This window comes from Pithys albifrons, chromosome 11 (genome assembly GCF_047495875.1).
Source record: "Pithys albifrons albifrons isolate INPA30051 chromosome 11, PitAlb_v1, whole genome shotgun sequence".
NCBI lineage: Eukaryota > Metazoa > Chordata > Aves > Passeriformes > Thamnophilidae > Pithys > Pithys albifrons.
This window is the reverse complement of record NC_092468.1, coordinates 22,857,826-22,880,090: the sequence shown is the minus strand read 5'-3', so window position 1 is coordinate 22,880,090 and position 22,265 is coordinate 22,857,826. Positions and strand designations below refer to the sequence as shown.

The 22,265-nt window shown below is 43.0% G+C and overlaps 1 protein-coding gene across 6 annotated transcripts in view; it reads right to left on the bottom strand.

Moving 5' to 3' along the window:
- MECOM (MDS1 and EVI1 complex locus) overlaps window positions 1–22,265 on the bottom strand; it is a 333,501-nt gene that overhangs the window by 182,937 nt on the left and 128,299 nt on the right. For all 6 annotated transcript variants that reach the window (XM_071566409.1, XM_071566413.1, XM_071566416.1 and 3 more), the window contains exon 2: window positions 1,910–2,259. In XM_071566409.1, the coding sequence (XP_071422510.1) occupies window positions 1,910–2,259 (350 nt within the window). The remainder of the gene's footprint in view (window positions 1–1,909; window positions 2,260–22,265) is intronic.

Below are 22,265 nucleotides of genomic sequence, written 5' to 3'. Positions count from 1 at the left end.
GAAAATTCTCCAGCTCTACCAGCTCCCTCTCATCCATCCTTCAGTCCTGACCACCACTATGTGCCATTTTACCCACTGTGTTAACTCTCATAACCAATATTTCTTTATCTCACTTCAACTTCAATAAAGGTATTAACCCACTTGTTGGAAAAATATTCTGCTTTGGGCTCCCCTAAGCACCACAGAATGCTGAGTGACTAAATTGCAGAGGGACTTGACTGCTGATTTTCTGTGATTTTGCTCCAAGACTTTTCAATAGCTTCCCCCAGCTGTCCCAAATACATAACACTATTCAAATGGCACGAGTCCTGCAGCTTGAAAGGGATTCAGTCTGCCAGCTGGGCTTTCCAGCACTATCAAAATATTCATTTCTTGTCTGGAAATCTTAGGCCCCAAATCCTAACTATTTCAAGCAAGAAAACTACTCTCTAATATCGCAGTGTATTATCCAAATGTAAGGATGTGAAAATCAAGATGGGTTTCCCTCACTTTTAGTGGAGTTATCCTGCACTACAACACTTGAGGGTCCAGTCTAAAATATCCTAATTTTGGAATATGTTAAATGTGCAAGTACAGCCATATCTCAACGGTTCTGCTTCAACTTCTGTGATCAATATCTGAACTTAATTGTGGTGTGGTTAAAGGTCAGATTTTATGGTTTCCTGGTGCCTTTTTCAAATAATGAAGATTTCTCACTAGCAATTATATTGCATCAGAGTCTGTTAACTTGATAGAGCACTGCCAAGTCTATAATTTCTCCTGACACTATTCTGTCATATTGTCACAGGTCTCACAGGAGTTTAAACAACTGGATGGAAAGTTCGGACTGAACTCACCGAGTGTTTATGGATAGTTAAAGCAAATCAAACCTTCATTTCCACCATATCTGCAAGGCTATGCTGCACAGCAAAACTCCAGTTTTCCTGGGAAAATGAACTCCCATCTCTCCAGAGGTCAGCTGTGGCCCTGGAGGGCCAGGCAAACTCTGTACTGCTCCCCTTATCAGAAACCAGAGGAAACGTACAGATGGAAAACTGAGATTATGCTCTGTGTCCTACAGCACATTGTTAAAACTATGAATAAAAACACGCAAGAACATTTGTTACATCATAACACAACAGCAACATACACCACTTGATGCTTAAATTCCTGACCTGACCATGGACCAGCAGCTCAGCCAGCTCCACAGTGGTATCACAGCAAGGAAAACAGGTTGCTCTTGAAGGCAGGGAACGCAAGAACCAATTCCTGTACTCACCACAGGAGTCCTTGAGCTCCTTCAGGAAAGCCAACATTTCCCAAAGGATCTGCAGAAGTAACATGAGCCACACCATCCCCACCTACGCTGGGTCTGACACCAGCACCAAACGTACTTCACCAAATGAACGGCTGAATTCCCATTAGGTTAAATGGAACCAGGATCACACACCCCACCCCAGCTTTTGAAGTCCCCAAGCAGCGCAAGGTTCTTCAATTTAGCCACATAACACCACATTTTAGGGCTATTCTAATCATCGTTGACAGAAAGTGACAACTGACAACCCTGAAAGCAGCACCTGGCTGCTTTTCAAACCTAAAGTGCAGTGAGTTTGTCAAATCCCTCACCCACAAACATACTGGAGGACTATTCAAGAACAGACTAAAAATGGTACAGAAATGTTCCAACAACACACCACCCACCAACATCCACCTAGACAGATTTCATGCATGGAATGCAATATTAAATCCTGATTTTTTTCCTCCTTCAACTGACACTTGTCTACACGCAGAAAGCCCCAAAAGGCCACAATGCAATTGGAGCAAACAAGTATGTTCTGGCTGCTGCAGGATAAGACACAAATTCTGCAAATACTTGTGTGTTTATAGACACACAGAACTCAACAGACCAAAAGAGTGTACAGCATCTTACCTCCCAACCGTAACTGGGATCTTTAAGGTGTGGCCGCTGCTCTCCTACGAAAGGGCCAAATTTTTCCCCTGCTTCAATCTTCCTTTTGGTCCATATCCCTAATCCTGCTCCAGGAATGTTGGATTCTCGGAGCTCAAACTCTGAAGGAATGGGAATGTCATCAGGAATGTATATTGGAGCCTTGTAAGGAGAGCTCTCCTTTGGTGTGAAAGCTTCACTGGAGGTTGCTGGAGAAGAGGGCTCTTGGATGCTGATGGATGCTGGACACTGAACATTTGCAGCCTCTCCATCAGCTTCAGACACTTCCTCCAAGGGAAGTTCGGGAAAGCTCTCATACAAACATTCATCACCTAGAAAAGAAAGCCAAACAGTAGGATTTGAAATATCCTGACAGATTTTGCATATGAAACCATTTCAGCCTGAACACAAAACAGAGAGGACAGTTTGGTAGGCGGGCAGCACCTTCATCAATCACTAATCCTGCAGCAGAGCCTCACCCTGGAAGGACATGAGCCTTTTCTCTAGTGTAGGCCTGGGGGTACACAGTGTTTCTCAATATTCCTGACATCAAAAGTGGTTTGCATCACTGAGCACCAGCCAGGGAATTACATACAGATGTATAGGCAGGCACACCCATTGTCCGGCCCAGCCCGGAGACAGTTTGCGTCGCACACGCTTTGAAATTACAATTGAAAGCCAGCATTATATGTTACAACTGAAATCTAAGAGAAGTGAAAAGCAGGAAAGCTTTACTGCTCTTTCAGGGAGACAGATTGAACTTAAAGTAGCCAAAATTAAGTTTGATGGCCTCCAATTAGTCTTTGGAGGAAAGGATCCAGTCTACCACACAACTCTTGGCAAGAGCCTCAGCTGATGTAAATCAGTGTCTTACCATTGACCTCCAAGAAATGCAACGGTCTAAAATAAGCACAGGATCCAAGCAGCACCTTATAGAGAACATGAACCTTCTCCTCTTACAGTTATAAAAAAAAAAAACTGGGGCAGATCCAAAACACATTAAAAAAACCTTCATCTCTGGGGCTTAGCCAGCAAACAAAAACTAAAAAAGAAAAACTCACTATTTTTGACAGCTCAAAATGTAAGACTGATTGTAAATTGCTTTTAGTAAAAAAAACTGTGTTACTTTGGAAGGGGCTTTGGCTGCACCAGCAATACAGTGCTCGGCCCAAAAACACATGGAAAAAGACAAACTAACCAAAAATACTTCTTAATTATTTACATTCATTTAACTTTATTAGTGTTATTGGGGTTTTATGCACACCAGAACTCATTCCACTTAATTCAAAACTAAACAGGAGGTGAGAATACTGTTCTTCAAGGACTGAAACTGAGAGATTGGGTATTTAAGACCTGAGCATGAGGATATTTGCATAATATGGTTGGCCCAGAAATTAAAGCGTTACGCTGAGCTTGGCACTCAGAATGACTCTCTTTCAGTGAAGAAACAGGAAACTTTAAAATGTTCTTTCAATTTCTTGCTCATTTAAGAAACTATCCATGGTAGATTAGCACCGTATGCCTTTTCCACTGGAAACTGGTCATAGCCCATTGTCTCTCACATCTTTGTTACATATTATCTCTCAGTTTTATATCTGTACTTTCATGCTTCTGGTACTGCCTAAGACAAACACTGGGACATAACAAATCATTGGAATAGATTGCTCCCATCACAGGACTGGCAAACTGGATTCTTCATCTGTGAGCAATTTATTCACAGCCATGAACTGTTTTTCTTTCTTTTATGTGGCACTGGCTATGACCTCATACATGTCACAAGAAAGTTCAGCTACCCGTTCCCTCGGCCTCTGGTTTGGCAAACTCTCCCTGCACTTCAACAATTGAACCCAATATTGATTAGTTTGTCAATTTTCTAATACCTGGTGCTCTGAGAAGGAGAAAATCATGACTGACTCCACCATTTAGCTGAAAAGGACACACAGAGGGATTTTCCACTGGTTATGATTCAGAAATCCTGCCATATCCTGCCATCATGTCACAGTTCAGCAGTGCAGTTTGGCAAAGATGCTCAAGGGCTCATGAAAGCACCAATGCAGAGGGCTTGCTCTGTTCCTAACACTGATGAGCCCATACCTGTATTTCCTGCCCACAGCAACACTCATTCTGGACTCCAGGAACAGGAACAAGGACATGGAAGGCATAGAGACACAGCTCCACCTGGATGCCACCACTCACTTCACTCTGCACTGAGACAACCACTCTAGCAGCCATCTCTGTTACACCGTGGCACTGCTGCTACCCCCAAACACAGCTCTGCTGGGTGAAAGTTTCACCCACACCTCTTGAGCATCCCCAAACCTCCCACGTGCTCCCTGAATTCGCAAGCCAGCAGCAATGCTGCATCCACCCAGGGCAGGCTCCTTCCCGTTCAGATGTCTTCCCCCAACTGTTTAGATTGCAGTTCTGCCTAAAAGACTTCAGCTGGTTTTGAAACAGGGATAAAAAAAACCCCTCTAACCCATGTATACACATGGGGTGCAGGAAGAGAAATCGCTCAAGGAAAGTGATCTGGATGATGATAAGCACATGGCTCACTGGAAGGGGGGTCTGGGGGATAAAATCTTCAGGCATCTAAATCCCACTGATTTTCCATGACAGCTGGGTGCCTGACACTCAAACTTCTTAAAAAGCCTGTCTCACACAGTCACTGTGGTTGTCCCTGTCCCACAAACCAAGGCTGTCCCTGCATCCCACAATCAACTCTCCTCCACCAAATAACAGAGTATCTGAGCCAAATCATTTAAGTCACAGCAAGCAATGACCTGCTCTGTGCCTTTCCCAAAGGCACCTTCCTCAACCCCACTTGCCAGCAGTGCCTGCCCACGAGCCAGCACAAGCCAAGCCTTAAACATTCAGCCAGCACAGCTTTACAGATGTTTCTTCTCCCCTAGGGACAGTCCAGTTTCATTTCTCTTTCTCAGACTCAAAGGCCTCGGTTATACTTATCTCAGTCATTCTGGCTACACTCGTTTTTAGCCATATAGGGTCAAACCTGCAGCTGATAAATCGGCCTCTGGAAGCCTGGCAGGGAGACAAGTCCGTTTGCTGGGTCTATTGTGCCTCCTTTGATTTCCAGCAGCCACACCCGATGTCGTCGTTAAACACTGGCTTTCAGCTTGAAAGCTCTGGAAAATATAATAGGCCTATATGCCCCAAAGCTCTAACAGTGTGGGTAGAACAGATTACTGAAATAGACTTTCGCCTGAAATAGCAATGTTTTCTAGCAAAAAATATATTTTTAAACCTCAGAATAAACACAGTTGAATTATGACTGACTAAGAGATGGGAAAACCATTAAGACATCTGTGAAATTAAGGATAGGAGGAGCTGTATTAAAATCAATGTACATGAACCAAGGATCTGAGCTTAAATTTCAAGGGGTGTGTGGCCGTTCCCCTTAAAATGTACACCCACATGGATCAGAAAGACTTCCAGCAAAACCATAGGCTTTTGACTGATAGAAAAACCTTTGCGAGGTTAGGATTAGACCCATGGACCGTGCTGATAAGCATCATTTTCACACTGAACTGCAAATCATTCACACAGATAGCCCTATACTTTTGAAATTTAAGATGGCTTCTTTAAATTCCAATAATTATCCCCACCAGAAACTGGATGAAACAAAAAAATGAGGCCCCTGATAAGGGAAGAGATGAAATTAGGTAATGTGGAAGCTTAGATGTTAGTCTTCATAAAATTCTTCACTGCTATTTTACAATAAAAACACAAGCAAGCTTCAAAGGAAACCCAGGAGGAAAGGTTAATTGCTACTAAAAGACCAGGGTGGACACCTGTGTTTGCACTTTTGACACAACCTTACACGCCAGCAGGAAAGAGTCCACGTGGCCACGCGCTGGGGACATGCCTGATGAGGATGGAGAGCAACGTGCCAAAGCCACCGCTGTTGGCTCTGGGGCCTGGGGTCATTTTGAGACCAAGAGGCCTCCTGTGCATGGCTGGGAGGAGGAGAGGACTTCCTTCCACCGGGATGTTCCTTAGCAGTTTCAGCATGGTCTTTCTCTCCAACGGTAATTAGGTAAGAGGCACTAATGGCAGAGGTTGCTGAACACAACCCAAACCACTTTCCCCTGGCTGCAAATGAGGCAAAGACCTGCTGCTGTCAGAGCACACGGGGCCACACGCTCGGTGAGACTGTGCCCCTGTGCAGCTGAAATGCCACAGGGTGGCATCTCATGTTAAGCAGAACATGCTGACCTGTTACATTCATCAGTGTTTCAGGGAAGCCCAAAACTCAAACTTCACTCAAAATCCTTCAAGGATCAAGTCTACACCCAGATCTCCAGAGCCAAACCACACGTAACAGAAACACATCCATACAGACCACCAGCTCTCTCTTTCTTCAGGCAAATTGTGGCTAAGGACATACATTCCCTAAGTGACTATTGACTGATAAACACTCTACTACACAGGGCAGGTCAAACACTCTTCTCTGTGGTGCCCAGTCATAGGACCTGAGGGAATGGCCTGAAGTTGTGCCAGGGGAGGTTTAGGTTGGATATCAGGAAGAGGTTCTTCACCCAGAGGATGGCTGGGTACTGGAACAGGCTCCCCAGGGCAGTGGTCACAACCCCAAGGCTGGCAGAGCTCAACAAGCCTTTGGATGACGCTGTCAGACACATGGTGTGACTCCTGGGGAGGGTACTGTGCAGGGCCAGGAGCTGCACTTGATGGTCCTTGTGAGTCCTTTCCAATCTGGCATAATCCGTGAAATCCAGTTCTTTGCACTTGGATTCATGCCCACGGCCACCAGAGATTTAATCACAAGCTGTATGTCTGATTACTCCAGATGAAAGAGGTAGGCTGAAAGTAAAGGCATCTAGAGAACCTACTTCAGAATGCCATCATCTTCTGAACAGGATAAAGTAAGAGCCAAGATAAATGTGAAAGTGGCTCTGCAGTGAGAAGAGACACACAGTTTCGTGTCTGCAACTTCTCCAAGGTGAGAAAGATGACCCCTAGTCCCAAAGATCAGGCACCAGGAGAACATAACTGTGTTTAATGGGGAATTTCAGCACACATCAGGAGCTTGGAGCTCCACTAGACCTGTTGACCATGGCTTATACAAGCTCTCAGCAAGGATGCACTAATGAAGGCTGTAGGGAGCATAGTAGGATCAGGAGGATCAATCCCTTTCTCCTGTGTAAGGTAAGGGTGGACCTGAATGTACCACAAAGCCTTGAATCAGATCCATGAGAGAGACCAGCAAGCATTTACATTTGTTTGACCTAGCATTACTATTCAGTGTAGAGGAAATCAGCCTGGAGTATTTGCAAGGGTATCTGAAAAGGAGACAGGCATTTCCTGTTGCATACAAATGGACACCTTTATCTGAATTTCTGTTTGAACAAGTATTAAAGAAAAAAAAAAACCTGTTAGAGGCAGAGACTGATTGATTACAAAATATATCCACATCAGTCTAAAACACAGGAGGTCAAGAAAAGCAAAAAATTAAGAGAAGAAAACCCATTAGCTTCAAAAGGAGCACATAGCCAGTCGTGAACAAAATGGGAGCCACCTGACAGGCCACACCAGGTGGTCGTGGCTCAGAGGGGGCCAGAGGAGAAGCAGAGCAGGATCCTTAGCTTTAGAAACATGCAGAGATTGGGTTACTATCTCCAGGCACAGGAGGGACTCTAGCCAAGAGCTACATTACTCTGCTTGAACAGTTTATCAGTTAATGTACCTGAAACTGGTTTGTGCCTCTCCCTGTTCACAGAACTGTTCTGCGGAGCTGGACCTAATGACAATTATTTATTATTATTTGTATTGTTACACAGTCTGGGGGGCACCAGCAGAACTCCATTGTGAAAGGCATCAGACAGACCTAATCAAGTGAGATTAGATTCTAAGCAGAGTAGAGCTAGTAATTCCCAGTTAGGTAAAAATCATAAAACGTGGGAGAGAAACACTGTTTTACAAATAGCAAGTTCCATTGTACGACAAAAAAGATTACGAGCACATTCAGAGATAAACACAGCACTTGAAGCTGTTCTGAATCATTACTTCAATTACCAAGGAAAAATACTTTCACAACCAGTAGCCTTCAAACACATGGGGATTTTTGCATACTTGTGTTACTTGACCCCAACACAAGCATGAGAAAACCAAAGCTGTCCTGAACACACTCAAAAGGTCCAGCCCCAAAAACCACACTCAAGGACGACGCAACAAGAGCAAGGGGGCCCAAAGCACCCACGTGGTGGCTGCAAAGGCCAGATTCTGATTTCTCTTACACAACTGTTAAATCTAAAGCAATTATTTTAGACTTCCACCAAGAAATAAACGAGATCATTGTCTGCTCTGGACTTTGCCAAAGTTACTCAAATTTCTTCAGATTGACACTAATGTGACAAAACGAGAGGGAAATGTGTACCCAGATTTCAGCCTTCCCTTCCTGACACTGCTGATCACAGAGGGCATTCGTCCAGCAAAGCTTCCCACATCCCAGTGCTGAGCCACAAGGAGCAAACCCTTCTGCGTGCCGGCAGAAGAGGGAGTTGTAGGAAAAGCTGCACAGACAAAGGCAGGAGAAAAAGGCAGCTCAAGGCAGTCTGAGCACAACTTTGGGCCTGAGGTATGTAAATCAGCAACTTCCCACAGTGCTGCACCACGGGCAGCAGAATCCATAGGAAACACAGAGAGAGGGAGCTCAGTTGGGGTCAAAGCTGAAGCACGTCGTGCAAAGGGCTTCAGGCTGCTGGTGGCTCCTGTGTGTGCCTCATGGCAAGATGCACATCAGTAACAACAGTGCAGATAATTCACAAGGCAAATTAAAAACCTTCCCTGCACGGGAAGCAGCTTCTGCTTCCTAAGTTACAGTGTCTGAGGAAAACAACTCTGAAACAGGAGGCTCATACTGACCTCCCAATGGTGGGATGAGCACAAAGCACTCAAGAAAAATCTGTCCACAGGTAAGTGAGAAAGGAAGCCAAACACACTCAAGGGCATCAGACCTTTAAAAGAGGATAATTTCAGCATTGCCAAGTGTTGGTACTAGACCAGCAAAGTTATAATACAGTAACTGTGCAGGGACCTGCCCGTCGTCTCTGGCAATTCTCACCATCAGCCCCTACAATAACTAGTAGCATTTGGTGTTCTGTCTAGTGTCATTCATGTCTAATTGAGTAACACAGTCAAAAGCATCTGATGTGGACCAGACACTAGCTTTTAATTAGGGTCCAGCACTGAGAGACTGTGGGTCAAGTTCTACTTTCATTTACACAGGAGCTGCTCTCCGTGATGTTGGGGGAAGTTGCACCTGTGTAACTGAAAAGCAAAATTTGGCTGCTTGTGTTCCTGTGCACTTTCCATATAAATTACTGTACTACATGCAGCAACAAAGGATTACAAATGTTGGCTGGCACACTCTGAATTTATTTACAAGTTAAGTCTAATTTTATTTATAGATCCAGTACAATCATCTCTGGTAGAAATATTTATGTTATCTGTACTTCTCTGGTCTGTTAGAGTCTACTGCAATCATAAACACTGCTGAAAAATTATTCGCAGTTAGCAGGGTTTAAACTACCCATTATATCACTAGCTAGTGCCAATAAACTTTGGTGCTGGTTGATAAAGTTTCCTCAATGGAATAAATATATATTTGACTTTCAAACCCTTTCCTGAGTTAACACAGAGTGGGGGGTAAGAGAGGAGGGAAATGCCAGCTGGAGGATTTGATATACTGAGAGCCAGATCTGCAGCTAGCAAGAGCCTGGAGAGATCCACAGCAGCTGGGAGGCAGCCCAAAGCATGCTCAGGCTCTAAGAGCTTAAATTTGTATCTTAGCAAAATATTTCAACTGAGGGGAGCTGCAGCAAGTAACACTAATGCCCTTTGTGACTCTCTATATGGAATAGACCCAAGGGAAAAGAAAAAAAAAAAGCCTGCCTTGAAATTTTGTGCCCTGGGTATTGGTCACTACTAAAGGAGGAAAATGGATTAGAGGAACCAGTTTTTGTCCATTGTTCAATTGCCATAATGGTAAACATGACATATATTCTCACACTGACATGGCACAAGAAGCCAGCATGCTCAGGACAAAACTAAGGACAGGAAGGTTAAACATGAATTAGAAAGATCAGCCACTTATATAGTGAAAATACTAACTAGGAACAAAATTAACTAACTCTGTATCAGCTGGGGTAAGCTGGAAAAGGTAATGCACTTTAAGAGTCTCTGCCACAGAGAAAATCTATTGCTGCAGAACATTTTTAAATAACAACAATTACTTAAACCTATAGTATATAATCAACACAAATGAAACTTCATCTCAAGGTAATAAATTGGTGTAACTGAACTCTTTACTCATTAGTAGACCTTTACTGTTTTAAACTGAGACGTGTCACAAAGAAGCACTGGAAATCACATGCCTCTTTCTAACAGAAAGCAGTAAGAAAAGATGACTATTCTACCAAATTATAATGAAGACAGATAACAGAGTGAATTATAAAACAAAGGTTATAGATAGAGACTGAGCCTTGTAGAGGTAATGACTTTTAATTGGATTGAGTTTATCATATTTTCAGAGGTACAGCACAACCAGAAGAAAGGATTAGAATTATTTCCACATTTCATTATTTGGCATAATGAGAAAACAGAGGGAGGTCCACATCCCTGATGTGTTTGGTAAGCCACAGGAGATGTTGAACATGTCAGTATCTGGTAGAGTACAGTCCTGAGACACAAATGCATTTGCTCCCTTATAATGCAGCCAAGGGTAACCACTTCAGGGGAAAAAAGAAGGAAAAAAAAAAAGCCAGGTCATGAAGTTTTGATTCAGAAGCACTTTACGAATAAAAAGGAGTTTAACCCCTTCCTGCCAGCAGTCACTGCAGCACGAGCCTCCAAACACCCACCCATCTGCTTTGGGAAGCAGAGCAATTCTCACTGTAAGCATCAATGTCCTAAAAAGAATGAACAGGTGATGGCTCAGTGACCTCATTCCCTCTCTCATGCCTGTACGGTCACACCACCAGGGCAAGAAGGCCCTGGGGAAACCATCATGGAGGGGACCAGCACTTTCTGGATCCCAAAGGGCCTGCACTCCACCTGGAAACAGCACAGGGTACAGAGCAGTCAGGAGAAAGCAGCTCAGAACATCCCGAGTTCAAAGGGAGCCACAAGGATCACAGTCCAACTCCTGGTCCTACACAGAACACTAACAAAAAGCTGGGGATAAAAGAGCAAGAGCTGAGGGATTATCAGAGATGGCCTGGCAGACACAGCAAGGTGCCAACAATGTACCTGTTTGTGTGCTATGCCCAAGTATCTCAGGGAGAGATGAACTTCAGGGGAGCTGCATCTGGAAAACTGAGCTACCACAGAGCAGAGAGTTTTGCACCAGCAGCCAGACAGCTTTTTAATTATGCAATTACAGTGAGAGAGTATTAATTATCCTCAAGTGACACTGTGATACACTGTAGTTAAGTCCTTGAAGCACTAACAGAAGTACTCATAACAAATACACTAATCAGGAAAAGTATCGGATAATTAATCCTACAAAACTGTCCACTTCACAAACTCAAGGTCTGGCAAGACTGGCTTCCAGCATTTGTTTCTGAGGAGATACAAGGCCACAATTTTTCCTGCAAGTGACATCTCAGCAGAAGGTCACCCAGTAATATACAGGACATACTTAGCTGATTGGAAAATCATGAATCTTAAGAGCAACTACCCTTCATGTCAGGTGTGCCAGTGGATTCTGCATCATTATAGGGCATCAGGATGTGTTTACATCCAACCTGTTTGGGTGAGTAAAATCTTTTTTTTAACAAACCACTTTGGGACAGTTTTATTTCATCATATGAGGGAATAGTGTTATTCTTGCATGACAACATTGTTTGGAGTGGGGTATTCCAAAACTTGGAGGACAATTTGCTCCTGTTTGTCTCCAGGACACCCAGGTCCTTGGCTGGCACACTTTGACAAGTTCTTCTCATTGGTGTGTCACTCCACAAAACATACACAGAGTGCAAAAATATTTCTGTTTCTTTTTTTTTCCAGGAAAAAGACCATCTGAATCAGATTTATCTACATTACCTCCACCAATTTGCTCCAGAGACTGCTCGCTCATTCCTCCAAACACTTCCACAGTTTGTTCTGACAAATAAAATTCTACCTGCCCCAGTCATACATTTTAAATAAGCACTAATTAATTTTTAATCTCAACAAAATATTTATGGTCAATAAAATGTATTTGTGTTTCCTGCCACATTTCAGAAGGCTGGCCTGTCCCATCAAACCTGGGATTTATGGGGTATCTTAAAGTCAGTGGGACTTTTGCCAGTGAGTTTACTGAAACAATCATTTCAGCAGTGATGCAGATGAGGTTTGTCCGTGGAACTGACAGCATTTACTGCAGGCCTCTGAGCACAACTGGGCAAAAGCTACTTGCTGCCCTACAACAAGCCCCAGAGTCCATAGGAATATGATTTTAAACAAGGATGGAGGCAAAAGGAAACTACACCCTTTAAGTACACTTAAATTCTGTTACCTTTCTAGGTCAGTTTATTTTTTCTGGAAGTCGTGGCATACGTGAGTGTGATGAGCTACAAGCATCTGTAGCAATTATTTTTCTTGGCCTTTGTATAGGAGCACAAGGGGAAACACCAGGCTTTTTGCAATCAAGGCATCCATACAAAGGTAAAACAAGGGTCCAGCTTCTCCTTCACCACAGGCTTCATGTGCTTCAGCCCATGAATGATGCTGAGCTGCCAGCAGCCACAGCTCCCTCCCCATGCCCTGTCTGCATCCTCTGCTATGGAAAGGTTCTCAAAAAACCCAAGTTAGCTCTCCCCTGAAAATCCTTCATTTCCTCTCCACTCTCTCCCACTTCTTTCCCTTCCCACTCTTCTCAGAACTGTTTCATTTTCTTTTCCATGTTATTACCCAAAAAATCATGAAAAAGGAAAACATTCAGAGAGGTTAAAGAAAAAATCCAAACCCCAAATATTACAGCTTTGAGAGTTTTGCTGAGCAATCAGGAGACTTGTTTTGAAAGGAAAAGTGTTTGCAGAAATTTGGCAAATCCAGGATGTTGTCACCTCTTTCCTATAAAATTGTTCCTCATGTAATTTAGAGACCCCTCCAAGAGTGTTTGTCTGGCTGTAGGTTTACCTAGCACATCTCTGAAGGGTGTTTTCTCTGTGGCTGACTGCTTCAAGGTTTTCAACGCTATCTAAGAGCTTTCCACTCTTGCCTCTCTCCCATGCTGGTGGTCCACAGCCCATACTGAAAGGTGCCTGTTCCCTCTTTAACACTTATTTTCAACCTCGGCCAAAAGCCCTTTGCTACTTCCTTCACTTAGACACAGAGCAACACCTTTGTTCACTCCTTTTCCTATTCTTTGCATGAAAATGAACAAAATTCATTCCATCCATCTGCATTCCTGTACTCACAGGCAGAATTCCTCTGCAGCTCTGCAGACTAAGAGCCTGACTGCCCACAGCGCCCTTGGCCCCACATGTTTGGAGACCTCCACACAAGCCAAAGCTCCACAGACAGATATCACAGACACAGAAACCACTGGGGAGATTTTGGCCAGCAAAGACCAGAGGTTTTCAAGAGCAGCTAGTTAGAAGAAGATATTTCAGCACACACAGGACTAACAGGAAAGACCTCCTGGGCTCTTGCCTCTCTCGACTCTCAAACCAGAGTCTTTGCTTATACTGGGAGAGACTGACACTGCACACTCAGTTGCTTTTGCAAGCATATCCAGCAATAAATTCTCCCATTCCCTCTTGGGTTTCCCATTTCTTCCACGGGATCATATTATCTCATTTGCCTCAGATGAGCTCCATGGTGAATAGCTCATCTCTCCCCAGTGCTTTGAAGATGCAAAGCAGGACAGTATGGAAATGCCAAGTGTTCTCATAGCACCAGTAGCCTGTTGCAAGGCAGCAGGAATGAGAGTCCTTATTCTGATCACATCCCCCCTCCAAAATCAACAGTGACACCAGTGTGAAACCAGAACGAGCCCCCCACTGTGAAACAGTTAACATCAGTTAGATCTAGCTTGACTTTAAAAAAAAAAAGTAGGGCTACAGTTTATTTTACATGGCTTCCTGGTCAAAGCCTCAAATGTTTTGTAGATATTCGTTAATATATATTAACTGTAAAGAAACTTAACTGCTAAACTAATTTATTCCCCTCTTTGTTCCATACACCTTGTATCACTTTCTATGAAGATGTTGATCTTGGAGAATCAGAGGGATCCTGGGGAGCTGCAAACGGAGAGCAATAAATCAGCACTCTGAAGCTTCTGGTTCATCCCAATAACTTGGAAGCAAATCTGAAAAAGAATCTTTTTTTCTTTTTTTCCCCCCCCAAACTGGCAATCTTCACAAGCTCTATTGTTTTCATGTGCAGGCTGATATATGACAGCTTAAATAAATACATAGTTCTTAATGGAGTAAATTCAGCCCTGGTGTAACTGGATGCCATGCCATTAGAGACCTTGGCCCAGGCAGTCTCTCCATCCCAAAGGATTCCACAGGACCCTACAAGTTCAAACTAACATGCGGTTGTTATATACTTTAATTCTACTTATTCTGTCACTATGGACTAATCTTATGTTGTAAAGAGTACTTAACTATGTATCTATTTATGTTTATGGACATGGATTTAAGTACTGTTTATAATGACAAGGATGTATATACACAACATGTACATGTAATATAATATTATATATAAACACAGAGGCACATCCTAAATCATCGAAGTGATGGGGAGTCCTTGAGCAAAAGTGGCTTGAGAAGCTGGGGGATTTTTATGTCAGGAAAATAATGTGGCTTTTCCCCAAGAAACTTCTGAGAATTACTTGAATTCTCTTTGTCCAAAATAAAGCCAAAAACACTCAGGAATTTTCAAGCTAGACTGTTACACTTCTCAAAACTGTAAGTGGTCATGAAAAAGATCTTTCTTCAGATACCCTTCACTGCAGCATCATTGTCTCTACAAGGAAAGAGGAGCAGAGCAAGAGCAGTGTGGACTGCACTTATTTGAGCATCAGTGATGGGATTAGTGCTCACAGAAGATGTTTCCAAAGTGAGAAAGTGGAAGCAAAAGAATTGCATTTTAAGTTTTCCCTGGTAAGCTCAGTAGAAACTGAAGTCAAAGAAAAGCAGCTCTTCCCAGAGCACTTTTCAAAGTAAGTATCAGACTGGTGTGTGGCTGATCTTCTCCACACGCCTGTGAACCTCAGTTCAGCAAGCTGGGTAGGGCCATGCATAACTCCAAAAATGTAGAGGGAAAAAGACACAACTATTATCATGAGGACGTGCTGAAAGAGTGTCCTGTGCACAACCACAATTCCACCTCCCCAACTGCACCACGGGGGTGAACACAACAGACCCACAGGCACAACCAAAACCAGTGGCATGTCCAGAAAATAATCAGGTTGTCTGGACTTGGCATCCCTTGGTCCTCCTTCCCAGAGCTGCAGTTGGCAGTTCATGAACAGGTCACAGCCCACACAGGAAAAGATGGGGATGAACAGAGTGAGCCTTCAAAGAGCTCTAAAGCAAACAGTGAAATCTGGTGAGTTTTGCACTAAAAAAGCCCTCATCAAGTACAGGGAAAAGCTGCATTTTAATGATGGCTCTAGACTGGACTATGGAACAGTCAGCTACAGGAGGGGCAGTCAGGTGCTAAGCATCAGGATGAGCCTGGCTGTAGGATTCCTCTCCCAGGTGCTGTGCTCCTCCTCAAACCTCCCTGCTGAAGACAACACCACTCCCCTTCAAAATCCATGGAAGCACCAGAATCTCACGTGTACCAACTTTGAGGGAGTACAATCAATAGTCCAAAGCTTGAGCAGTACTTTCCAAAGTCAAAGTAACATGAACCAAGTGCTGTGGTCCTTTAGGAGCATTGGCCTCTTAGAAAGTGCCTGCAAAAAGGGCATCCCCAGGTCTGAGACCACCCACCAGAGATGCTGCCCAGTTCCCAGACTGGGCTGACAAACTCCCACCATGCTGGAGAGTCCGTTTCTAATCCCTGTTGTCCACCAGGGACTTCATCTTGGGATTAACGTTGTGTTAGTTCACTAGAGGCCAAAACTCCAGGATTTATGCACATATAGAGAATTTTGCAGGAGTAAAAGAGCTCAGCATCTGTTTTTTCCAGGTATTTTAGCTGAGCAGGATAGACCAAATAAATACCATTTGTTGTTTAAAGTGCAAATCCCAGCAACTGCTTTGAACAGGAGCATTTGGTAGTTGACACATCTACGGATGTTTTAAATCATAAGGGCATCCACTCCATTTTGGTTTTAATGTGTTTGTGTGTGAAGTTCTTTGTCATTCCAGCCCACCTGTCTCAGGGCACAGAAATCGAAAACAGGAGTAACTCTCAAATTTCACCTCAATTTAATCCATCACAGAAAGCAGACTGGTTTTGCACTGTATTAAATAAAAAATAAAAAAACACACCAGGACATTTAAACAAAGTGACACAGATCATCAGCAGATCAACTGAAAATGACAGCTCAATCAAACAAATGTATGTTGAGAATTTCCACAGGGCAGCTCTAGCTGCAGCCAAACCAAATTTGTTTAGTATACATAAGTTAGCTGCTTAGAAACATTCAGTATGCTGCTAGCCAGATGATGACTTTCCCAGATAAACATCTATTTAACCAAATATCCCCCCCATCCATAAAAGTGCTTGCAGAGTTTTGATGTATTCTGTTAGTCTCTTAAAAATATGCCTTTGCCCTGGTGGCACGCTGGTATCAACCCACTCCTGGCACCCAACTAAAAATAACTAAACATTCCTTTAAAGAAGTGTTATAACCACCAAAAGGTAGGCAAAACTCCTTAATCCTGATGGAGCATTTCTGGCTGCCAATAAATTCACAAAGTGGCATAAAGGTGAAATACAAATTATGAACTTGGGAGGCACCAGAGAAAACTGCACATCCTGTGCCATATATCAAATATATGGGGAGGAAGGGATTGGTCTGAATCCTCTTTTAAAGAGAGGTATTCCTCCTGAAATCGACGACAAACCTCCTATTGATTCCAGAGGTGCCACATAAAGCTTTTGCTGAGAAAATATATTGATAAGAGTTCCCCTCTGTGATTCCACCCTGCTTTAGAGATGACTTTCTGTGGTGTTATTTAGTAAGAGTAGAAGTGGGAAAAACCAGTTTTGAAGATGAGGAAGTAATCTGGAAAATTTAGTTTAGAGTTCATCAAAATATAGGAGAAGTTTCAGCTAAAATCAGTTGCCTGAGTAAAATGCTTCAGTTCAGAAAACTGCAGCGCTCCCTTCTCTGGGCAAAATCAAGGGGACTTGAGCCAGACTAGGGGACTGGCATTGGACTTAAGCCAGACTAGAAGTACACAGTCCACATCCACTGAAATCAGTGGCCAAAATCCCACCTGATGTGAAAAAGCCAATTTTATGTAGGGTGCCCGTTACAGGGAGCAGTGGTGCACTTGCTGTTCATGCAGCACACACAGGATTAAGGAGTGATTGGGCAGTTCCAAAACTCCAACTTGAATAAGGGACTGGGAATGACTGGCTAACTCAATGACTTGGAATATAATTTTGGTGAAAAGCCATTGTTTTTAATTAATTTTTTTTAACTTCAGATATGTTCAAATAAATGACTCAAAAATAAAAGCTACTAAGCAACACATATCCGCCCTTCAAAGCTCTGTCAAACAAAGACTGCCTGTAAAGCACATATTCTGATGGACATCTGCTTACTATTTCATATCCACAAAGAGTATTTACAAAAAAAAGTACAAATGCAATAAATTAGGAGGTCTGTGATGCTGGTGCATCCCAAGGAGTGGTGTTTACACAACGATCAGAGATGTGGAATGGCAATGAGAGAAGAGATGCTTACAGATATGTCATAACTTATTTCCTGCAGGATAAAAAAAACGCATCAAAAGGTCGGTTGGAAGTGATGTAACTGCTTTAAATCACTAGTACCCAACCTGGAGGCTGCCTAAGAAAGCCAAAACCAGCTGCAATGTGCCAGCAGTAAGAGAGAGATGTGGTTTTGTAGCCTCTAATTGCAGAAGAGGAACCAAAGGTGCCCATGTTTGAAGGCAGAAAGCCCAGTCTCCTGTTCCCATCACCAGTGTCAGAGCTCCACAGATCCCACGAGATCAACAAGATTAAGAAGATGGGCTTTTTAAAGTGTCAGGGTTTGATGGGAATGGGGGCAAAAAGAAAATTCCCCAAGGAGGGGTCTGCTGCACACAAAAAAACTCACACTGTTAAAATACTGTAGGATTTCCTTAAAACATCCATTTGGGGGGAGTTTAATTCATAAGTTTTGAGTGCATAATTGTGCTTTTGCCAGAATTTGCACACTGACATATTGCTGGGGAAGAAAAACATGGGAAAGTAGGGGAAAAGGATGACAAAATTTAAAGTATTAACCCCATGAAGGATTCCTGCTGGATATTGTTTTTTTCAAATGCTGTTTCTCCCAGTGCAAAAGAGCCACCTGATGATACAGAGTGGACATCACAATGCTCAAAGCTCATATTTTTAGTGGCATAAGATTATTTTTTCCTCTTTTCCCTTTCCACTTCCCCTGGGAAAAAAAAACACCAGAAAAATAAGCTAAAGTTGTGCATACAATGGGAAAACAAACAAGATGTAAAGTTGCAAATTAACACTCAGAAGAGAAGAGGAACAACCACAGAAATAAATAGGAAAAGGAGTTTAGGCAAATTAATCCACTCATCCCAGAACAACAATAAACAAAAAAATCCCAAATGTACAAAAGTAAACTACCCCTGAAAGCACTTCAAAACAACAACAAAGTAGAGGATTTGGTAAGTTTTCTTTTATTTAAGCAGTATGCCTGCTCTCAAACTGAATGTTTGGAGACAAACCAGCTCCCATGAAATCCACACAACTCCAAGTATTACCATCCTCTTTTTCCCTAATCCCAACCTACACATAAAATACAATTCCTGCCTAGTTGAGCTGCACTGACAAACACACCGAGGAGGTGACGCAGATCTCAGTTCTTACAGCGAAACCCAAGACCAAACCACAAGATTTTCATGCCTATTGACAAGAGGTTTGTCACTTAAGCCCAATTTCAGTCATGTGAGTAATTTTATTCTTAGGGAGTTAAAGACACAAGTTCAAAGGGATGAATGTACATTTTACATAATGAGCACACAAAGATACCCCTGTCCCACTGCTCACTGTGGAAAATATACCTAAGACTTACATTTATAGATAGATCTTTAAGTCTTATTTCATTTTCTCCCAAAGGTCTGGCTCACTAAGGTGCTGAATTCCTATCCTGCCCATGGTAGGAGGGCAGAAAACAACGCAGCTGCCTCAAACTAGACAACCAAACTACAAACCTCTTGTAATTTTCTTAATTTTATTAAGAGCCATCAGTAACATTTACAGTTCTAGGCTTAATATGAATAAAATTATTGCAGAACCTCACACAGATAGGAGCTAGAAGAAACTCTGCTTCATAATCACGACCAACACAAGGAGATCTGCAGAAATCAAAGCACAGGATGCACTATGGTTTCCACTGCATTCCTCAGCCTCAGAGACCTGCCAATATTTTGCACGTAAGCATGGAGACCTTCAAAAGAGCCGAGTTTGTCCCAAGAAAGTACAAAACAATCACTACAAAGGCAAGTAATGAAAAATCCTCCTCCTGAACAAACACGCCATAATAAAAATGAAGTATAAATCATAAAACCCAAATGAAAACAACCACTCCTCCCCCAAAATTGCCCAAATAATGGGATGAGGAAGTTTTTTGCTGATTAGATTAAATACTGCAAAGCACTTTCAAACTCCAGTAACAAACTACTTTACTTTAAAAGCAGTGACAGAAAGCAAAGCACAACACTGAGCAAGGCAGGGGAACACAGGGGCAAAGTAAGGATTGATCCAGAGCCCTGGGACAAAAGCTTTGCCTTCCCTCAAAATGCATGGAAAAAGGCTTCTCACAAGTGTGCCAACCTTGACTAACTCCACTCTCAGGGGTTTGCTGCTCAGGTCAGTGGAAGAAAAATGAAGCTAACAAATGTTTTTGAAAATGCCAGTTCTTGAAATCAAACTTATTACACTGAGGACTGAGCACCATCAAGCACAAAACTCCAGCACTGCAGCCTGAGACAAAATGCCAGACCCTCACACAAAGCACCTCGCTAAGATTATTTCCCCAACTCAGCAGAGAATATAACAAAATAGGTCATATATCACAGGAGCAAAACAATGCCATGCTCAGGAATGAAATTCCTTGGGACAAAGGGTCTCCACATTTATTCTACCCCATCATATCTCAACACACCTCAATCTCACAGGTCAGCTCAGTCTGCCACGTTCAAACTGGGATGCAGAAAGTCTGGCAGTGACAGAAAGGAAAGGGAAGGGGCCAAAAAGAGACTTTACTGTCTTTTGCCTTGAGATGTTCCCTTTCAAGCACATGAAAACCAACAAAACAGGCAGGGTCCTCTGATCTGCAGCAAAAGGGGGTCACAAACATGGATGCAAGACCAGGAAACCCCCATCTGCTGTTTTATGTCTGCCAAAAGCATTGACCTGGTGTTTACCTTGTGGTAGTTTTGGCTTTAGTTTCAGCCAGGCCTCAATTCCGCAGGCCCAAAGGATGTCACAGAGATCACAAGGGACAAGCATCACCTGACTTAAGCAACCTAAGAGGTGTTTCATATCATCTGACATCATCAAAAAGTGTCAAGAAATATAAAAACAGGGGGAGGTGGAGCTTCTGCCTCTTTTGGTCTTTGCCTTAGTCCCAGGAGGACGCCCTGCCCTGCCGAGATCAGGCCTTGCCACCATCCCCGCTGGGTTACCCAGGGAGGTGAACATTTTGTTGTTAATTTTTCTTCTCTCTTGCTGGGAGTTTTCTCTGGAAGAGTTGTTGGGAGGTTTTGTGGGGTTTTGCTGGTTGAAATCTGTATTATTTGGTTGGGTGACTCAGTAGTTGTTGTTAGTTTGGTTTTTTCTCACATTTGTATATATATGTATTATATTATATTCTGTTTTTAATTGTCTTTCTTTTCTCATAGTTCACAGAATATTGAGTTGGAAGGGACCCACAAGGATCATTGAGTCCAACCCTTAAGTCAATGGCCCACATAAGGGATGGAACCCATGACCTTGACATTACTACAACAAAGTTTTAACCAACTGAGCTAACGTGGTGTCCCCCCAAAACATGTTCTTCTCACATCTTTTTTACATCCTCTAATTACCACAGACTATTCTGAGTTGGAAGGACCCACAAGGACCATCGAGTCCAACTCTTAAGTCAATGGCCCACTAGGGGATTGAATCCATGACCTTGGCGTTATCACAACCAAGTTTTAATCAACTGAGCCAATCTCAGGGTTCACTGAGCTAATCTTTTGTATAATATAAGAAGTTTGCTACTTTGGGGTTTGGGGTTTTTTTCCTCTCCCTCCTTTCCCCTTGGTTGGCGGGGGGACCCTTTCTCTGTGTCAGGCAGTTGGCATTTTGCTCAACCCAACACACCGGTCCGGTCCACCAGCACACTGGAGCTCCAACACGGTGTTTGAAGGCACCTTCCACTCAGCTCTGCCAGTATATTGTCTTCACTTCATCACTCCCATGGTAAAGGTGGTCTTTCCTTTTACTCTCTTATTGCTAGAAAGCTCATTTCTGGCCTCAGAATATTCATGGACACTTTATTGCCCATTTGTACTTGTTCCAGCACTGTCCTCTAGCTTAAATGGTTTGCTGGGAGTGTTTGTCACCTTCAGTATCCGACACAACCTCCATCAGCCTTCATTTTCCTCAGCTACACAATCCAAGCTTTTTAGCCTATTCTTGTATTTGATTATCAATCATCAGCTGTTCAATTAGAGATGGTGCAAGCGTAAGACCCGGGAGCCTCAGAACCGGAGATATGATCCCAGCCACCATGACAGAGACAGCCCAGAGTTGTGTCAGGAGCAAGCATACAATTAATCCATAAATCAGGAGAGAAAGCAGGGGCAAGAGGAGAATTGAAAGCAGCATCTCCCCTTTCAGTGGGTTAATGTGACTTCTTCTCACTTTGCTGCAGAAATCACATCGAGGACAAGTTGCTTTCAGGAAGCAATTACAGGGAAGCAGCAGTGCAGAAGATGGATCTGTTTCTCAACTCTTCCAACATGTCACTTCTAAGGAAGGGGCTGGTCATGTGGCTCACAACTTCAAATCTAAATATTTCCAAAGGAAAGCATCCCTAGGTGTGAATATTATCTACTGACCTCTCAGGACCTCCAATTACACAAAATACTTGGAAGCATTTTATGAA